General features: G+C 68.1%; 1 protein-coding gene across 1 annotated transcript in view; it reads right to left on the bottom strand.

The window, feature by feature from the left end:
• Nucleotides 1-321: 321 nt before the first annotated feature.
• Nucleotides 322-6,519, bottom strand: part of MUC2 (mucin 2, oligomeric mucus/gel-forming) — a 31,263-nt gene continuing 25,065 nt past the window's right edge. The window contains exons 45-58 of the mRNA XM_081536268.1: nt 6,149-6,332; nt 5,407-5,632; nt 4,401-4,579; nt 4,082-4,151; nt 3,870-3,970; nt 3,735-3,766; nt 3,077-3,254; nt 2,773-2,877; nt 2,504-2,544; nt 2,202-2,324; nt 2,009-2,107; nt 1,288-1,327; nt 839-965; nt 322-699 (exon numbers count right to left, since the gene is read on the bottom strand). Coding sequence (XP_081392394.1) covers nt 477-699; nt 839-965; nt 1,288-1,327; nt 2,009-2,107; nt 2,202-2,324; nt 2,504-2,544; nt 2,773-2,877; nt 3,077-3,254; nt 3,735-3,766; nt 3,870-3,970; nt 4,082-4,151; nt 4,401-4,579; nt 5,407-5,632; nt 6,149-6,332 — 1,728 coding nt within the window. The 3' untranslated portion in view covers nt 322-476. The remainder of the gene's footprint in view (nt 700-838; nt 966-1,287; nt 1,328-2,008; nt 2,108-2,201; nt 2,325-2,503; nt 2,545-2,772; nt 2,878-3,076; nt 3,255-3,734; nt 3,767-3,869; nt 3,971-4,081; nt 4,152-4,400; nt 4,580-5,406; nt 5,633-6,148; nt 6,333-6,519) is intronic.

The following is a 6,519-nucleotide window of genomic DNA, read 5'->3' as shown; positions in this document are numbered from 1 at the left end:
TGTGCATACTCACATGCAGGTAACATATGCAAACACACACTCACATGCACACAAACAGGTGCAAATGCAGCTCAGTGGCTCCTTTTTCGCAAATTCAGGCTCGGAGGGCCTCCCGCAGGGGGTGGCCTCCTGCATCTTGAAGGCGCAGCAAAGGCTTTGTGCATGCCAAGGGCGGGACAGGCATCCGTGTACAGCTCCCCCGCCATGTCCCGTGTGCAGAGCCTGGCGGCCAGGCCCCACGCACCCCACTGGAAGCGGCCAGACCTGGGCCGTGCACAGCAGCTCACCCAGGCCCCCAGCTGCTACTGAAGCACACCAGCAAGGCGTCTCTGCCCAAGTTTATTTTGGAAAGCAAAGAATCGAACAAAGGCTCAGAAAATAAATATCCGCAGAGAGAAAGTCGTCAGCTCAGGAGGGGAGGCAGCTGCGGGGTGAGCGGGAAGGGGACGCAGGATGGCGGGGGCTGGGCCCTCCCCTCACCCCTGCCCGGGGGCCACCCCGAGGGGCAAGGAGCGCCGGGCCCTGCGCTGGGCGGGCAGCTCGCACAGGGTGTCCTGGCACAGACAGCTGTCGATGTGGGTGTAGGTGTGGCGGAGCGTGCTCCCGTCCGGGCACTGCAGCGCCACCTCCCGCTGGCTGGTCTGCTGTTCCTTGCAGCAGGAGCACCTGTGGTCCAGGGCCTGGGCCTTGGCCGAGTACCTGGGGGAAGGCCGGGGTCAGGGCCACCACCTGCTGGGGCAGGCACAGTCTCCCCACCCCGCCCACTGGGGCCCCCGGCGCCCAGGACTCCCATGGCGCCCCACCCGCCCCACCAGGGCCCCTGGCGCCCGGGACTCACATGGCGACGGTCCCACAGGCTCCGGAGCAGTCGTTCATGGAGACCAATGCGGTGCAGCCGTCATACGAAATCTCCCTCATGACGCGGACAGTAGCGCAGGGGACGCTGGTTTCATTGCGAGGGACACCTGGGGAGAGAGGCAGAGGCTGGGACGGGGTCTCCGCCTTCCGGGGCCTTCCTGTACCCCTCACGGTCTCCTCCCTCCTACCCAAGCACCAGCCCCTGCAGGGCCCTCAAGCAAACTGAGTCGTCATGGGCTACTGGAAGGGATTCAGGCTTCCTAGGCACCCCAGGTGATGTCCTGAAAGTCAGCGTCCAGCCGGGAGTGGCACAGAGGGGACGGGGTTCCCGGGGCAGCATCCCCTTCCATCCTCTCCCCTCAAGGGGCCCGGAGGGAGCCCCCGCCAGGCCTGGGCCCCAGGGGCCACCCGCCCGAGGCCCACACTCACATTTCCTGCAGCAGCCGTTGGGCATGAATGTGATGGAGCCCTAGCAGGAAGGAGAGACAGTTGGGACCCCAGATGTCCCCCAGTGTTACAGTCCCGTCCCCCGCCATGAGGGTAGAAGGGGCAGTTCCTGCAGAAGGGCCCACAGCGGAGCCTGCAGCCTTTGCCACATCCTGCAATGAAGCCCAGGCCCTCAGGGACATTGGGCCCCACTCCCAGCAGTGAGGGGCCTGCTCACCTGGACGCAGGTGCTGGGGTCAAAGTCGGGGCAGGTGATGTTGGAGATGGATGAGATGAGCTGGTTGTGTATCTTCACGCAGCTGAAGAAGGTACAGTTGTTCAGGGGGTCACTCTTCATGTCTCCGGGCTGTGGGACGGGGTGGGGGGTTCTGTGTGAGGCCTGGCAGGAGCCCCCCGGGCAGCTGCCTGACCACCTTGCCAACTGCAGCCCACGACCTGGTGGATGCACCCAGCCCAGCCCCACATCCCCACACTGTCCATGCAGTGCAGAGCTGTGGAGCCAATGACACCAGGGGGGCCCAGGGACCCGCGGCCCACAGTCCCCAGATGGTCCATGTCCTGCAGCAGTGGCCTGACTTGGAGAAGCCACTCAGAGGGCCCAAAACCCCACGACAGGTGTCCTGACGGGAGACAGGATGAGCACGGCCCTGCGGGCAGGGGAGGGGGGACGCAGCTTGGCCCCGGGCTCAGACGGAGGGCGCACCTTCAGAACCAGGTTCTGCTGCCCGGGCCGGTTGATGATGCAGTGGGTCTGCTCACACTTCTTACAACACTCCCCGGGGGCGTCCACCAGCTCAAAGCCCTGCGGGACACCGGGCGGGTTGGCGTGGGAAGAGGAAGGGTCGCCTGGCGTGAGGGGTGGGCAGGCCCGGCTCCCCGGGGCTGGGGCTGCTTACGGGGCTGCAGGAGGTGTTGCAGGGCACGTGGGTGCAGGTGATGATGTTGAGCTGCGTGGAGTCATCCCTGTGGTCGGTGCAGATGCAGTTCTGGCACTTGGATGAGTAGACTGGAGAGCCGGGCTTCGGGCACAGGGAGGGCGGGTGAGGCGGGCCCACGCGGCGCCTCCCTTCCTCTGGGACGCCGCCCCGCCGCCGGGAGGGGGGCCCCCACCAGCGGAGCCTGCCCAGGACCCTGCCCCCGAAGCCCCCCTGCGCCCCGCTGCGCCCCCGCCCCGCTCCCCACAGCCAGCAGGGCTCACCTGGTACTCGGCGTGCTCCAGCACACACACGCCCTTGGGCACTTGGGAGGAAGAACCAGAACAAGGGTCAGACTGTCCTGCCAGGACCCGTGGCGGACGCACAGCCGGTGGACAGCGTGGGGGCGTGCGGGTGGGCTGGGCTGGGTGCTTCCACCAGGCAGAACCTGAGCCCCCAGGTGGGGGCCCCTTCAGCCGTCCTCTGCCCCCCCACACCCAGCCGGAGCCCTGCCCACCCTAGGCCTCGCTCCCGCCCGGCCCGGCCCACCTACCACATGAGTACAGGGGGCAGCATCTCCCGGGCACCATCTCACTCTTCACCTGGAAGCCCAGTGAGCACAGCGGGGGCTTCTCCTTGCACAGGCTGGCGTTGCATTCTGGAGGCAGCAGGCACACGCCGGTGAGCACAGCCCCTCACCCACTGAGCCCAGACGCCGCCCCGTGCAGGGCGGGTCCTGGGCCTGGGCCCCCTCAGCTCCCCCTGCCCAGCGCCCACGCCCAGCAGACACGCCTGAGGCCCTGGCTTCCAGGACCACACAGGCGCCCGGCCGCCGCGCGCCCCGCCGGGGGCCTTACTGCAGGAGGTGAAGTTGCAGCAGGTGTTGGCGGGGTCCACCTCCGTGAACGGGTAGGTGCCATCCTCCTCGCACTCCAGCCGGGGCTCCGGCCGGCACGTCTTGGGCTTGCAGATGATGCCGCTCCCGCCCTCCAGGCAGACACAGTCCTTGCAGTCGAACTGGAAGTGTTCCCCGTACTGCAGGGGAGGGGGAGCCCGCCCCCGTCAGCGCCAGACAGCACCATGCCGTGTGGGCCACCGAGCCCGCCCCGCCTGGAGCGCCCAGGGCAGGCTCGGGAGGACACTCACACCACAGCTGGGACCTGCTCCCACATGGGCCACAGGCCTGGCGCGTGGCAGACACACCAGGTGTGTCTGCGGGGCCTGCGCAGAGCAGAGCTAAAGAACCAGCCATGTGCAGAGACACGCACACCCCTCGGCAGACAGGCCGCAGGTGTAGCCAGAGCATCCAGTGGCTAGTGGGCAGACGGGGCAGGGCAGGCGGGCGGATGTGCAGAGGGGCGGGAGGAGGGGCCCCGCGCTAGCTCAGCCTTCCAGGAGTTCGGGGACTCATTACTCTGCCTCCGAGGGCCCCAGGTTTTCATCCCAACCCATCCCGCCCCCCAAAATGCAGGGCTCGTGGGAGGGCCTGGCCCCAGCGCCGAGGGGGTGGCCTACCTCTCTGGGCACGTTGTCAGGCCCCACACAGCCTAGGAGGGAAAGAGACAGGCCCTGTGAGCTCGAGCCCCTGCCACAGGTGCTGGGCTCAGCCCTGGGAAGGGGAGGGCAGAGGCCACGCGGCGGGCAGCTTACCGCACAGGCCCACGCAGACGTCGAAGCCGGGCGCATAGCTGGTGGTGCCCTCGGGACAGAAGCAGCCTTCCACCAGGCGCGTGCTGTTCGGCTGGGAGGGGCTGGAGGGAGGGCATCAGAAGACGGGTGTGGGGATGGGGGGACCACCAGGCCCAGACACAGCTGCCCAGAGCAGGGCAGAGGGCCAGCCCAGCGCCTCCACCGTGACTGACCTGGACTTACAGGTGGGCTCCTCCACGGGGCCGCAGGCCCGGTACTCACGATGGGCAGGGCATGTCACCGCTGGAGAGGGGGCAGCGTCAGAGGGAGGGGCCTGGGCCCCCACCCCACCCCCACTGACAGCCGCCCAGCCCCTCCCACACAGGACCGCATCCCATACAGGCCGAGCGTGGCCTCAGCCCCTCATGCTGTCCCGAGCCAGGAGGCGGGGGTCCAGCCCCATGGGGGCTTAGCACGGCTCTTCAGGTGGCCTGGCCCCCTCCCCCAGCCAGGATTCCCGCTGAGCCTGGGGCAGGGCAGGCGGGCACTCACGGCAGGCCCCACCGGTGTGGTTCCGCCAGTCCACACAGATGCCCTCCTGGGCACACAGGGCCGCGTAGGTCTGCAGGCTGGCGCACTCCAGGTTTGAGCCTGGCACATAGCAGCTGTCAAACAGGCAGGCTTCATAGTAGTGCTGGGGGGGTGCCAGGGCGTGGCACTGGGCGAACAAGCTGTGGAGGAGGGCTGCAGGTCACGGGCTGGCCCATGCCCCCAGCCGCTCACTTCCCCCTGCCTGACGCCCCCATCTGGGCTGCACTCCCTCAGGGCTCAGCTCAGACTGTGCCACCAGACAGATGCCTGTGGGCTGAGGGTGGGAGCAGAGCCCCAGGGCACAGGCTGGCCTCAGGAGCAGGGGCTGGCCTCAGGAGCAGGGGCTGGCCTCAGGGCACAGGCTGGCCCCAGGGCACAGGCTGGCCTCAGGAGCAGGGGCTGGCCTCAGGGCACGGGCTGGCCTCAGGAGCAGGGGCTGGCCTCAGGGCACGGGCTGGCCTTGGGGGCACGGGCTGGCCTCAGGAGCAGGGGCTGGCCTGAGGCCTTGGCAGCCAGCATTGAAGCCAGAGGATGAGCACTGTGCTTGGCCCCCAGAGAGGGAAGGTCTGCGTGTAAGTGGTCACCACGTGCCAAGGTCCCCCAGCAAGGCTGGCAGGAGCCGTCCTGGCCTCCACACACACACCTCTGGGGGTGAGGGTCTCACTCCCACAGATACCAGTTTGGGCCCCCTCTCTAGGCCCAAATTCCCCTCCCCCATATCAGTTGTATGCGCTAACTCTGTCCCGGGTCAAGTGGTCTACCCCAGCCGTCGAGCTCAGCAGACGCTGCACCATCCCAGGAGGCAGGAGAGATGGGATGGGGGGAGTCACAAAGGGCCCTGCATACCCTACAGGAGCCCGAGTCCTGGCCCCGCTGTGACTGCCATCTGCCTTCCCAGCCCCAGGCCCAACGCCAGTGGCCTCTGCGCGGCAGACCAGGTGGGGGTGTGGCTCTCGGGGCGGATCACCTGTCCTTGATGAGCTCACAGAGTGGAGATGCACAGTTCTTCGTGGGGAAGCTGCTGGTGCCCGCTGGAGGCGAGGTGGCCGGGCGCCTGGTGGTGAAGCTGGTGTGAGGACAGTGTGGCTTGGAGGGGTCGTCCAGCACCCAGGAGTCAGCTGCGACCTCACAGTTGTCAATGATCTCCCCACTGGGCAGCACACAGTCGTCCAAGGTGGTGTTGGTGCACGTGCCTGTGTGGATGGGAGGCCACGTGAACACAAGCAAGCCCAGCTTCCCAGCAGGGCGAGCCCCCGGGACCCCTCATCTCAGCCGTGCAGCTGGGTGAGCCCCCGGGACCCTCCACCCCAGCCGCCCAGCAGGGTGAGCCCCCGGGACCCCCCCACCCCAGCCGCCCAGCATGGCAAGCCCCCGGGATCCCCCGCCCCAGACGTGCAGCTGGGCTAGCCCCTGGGACCCCCCGCCCCAGCCGCCCAGCATGGCAAGCCCCCGGGATCCCCCGCCCCAGACGTGCAGCTGGGCGAGCCCCCGGGACCCCCGCTCCAGCCCAGGTCCCTGGTGGTCACCTGGCCGGGCCTAAGGGCACAGATGAGGCTCCTACTGGCTTCCCACAGGGGTCAGACCCAGACGGCTAGGGGGCCTGTGGGGGCCTGAGCAGTGAGGAGAGCCAGCCCTGGGGGAGCAGCTCCCTCAGTCAGCCTCCGCCAGGCTGCCCTCCCCAGGCCGGGGTGTGGGGGTCAGGGGCTCACCACACTGGCCCTTCGTGTTGTTGCCAAACAGGTGGTAGGGCAGCCGGATGGAGAAGGAGAGGCCGTTGTAGGAGATGAGGGCACCCAGCTCGGGGATGTCCACCATGTAGTTGATGCCCGACTCGTACACCTGCAGCCCGAACTTGGTGTAGGGCAGTGCCACGGCCTGCCTGTTGACCTGCACCTGCGGCGGGAACCCCAGGTCAGGGGGTCAGGGGGCAGGGAGAGCCGTGGGGGGCACCCCTCCCCCACCCAGAGCATGCTGTGGGGGGCTCTCTGCCCCTCCCCCTCCCCACTTCCTTCCCATCACACTGGGCCAGATCCTTGTCCCGACTAATCCCAGGGGCCGGGTTGCAGGGGCACCATCCTCA

This window comes from Giraffa tippelskirchi, chromosome 10 (genome assembly GCF_054371585.1).
Source record: "Giraffa tippelskirchi isolate mGirTip1 chromosome 10, T2T-mGirTip1v1.2.pri, whole genome shotgun sequence".
Taxonomy (NCBI): domain Eukaryota; kingdom Metazoa; phylum Chordata; class Mammalia; order Artiodactyla; family Giraffidae; genus Giraffa; species Giraffa tippelskirchi.
The sequence above is the reverse complement of the archived record's forward strand: the minus strand, read 5'-3'. Positions and strand labels throughout refer to the sequence as shown.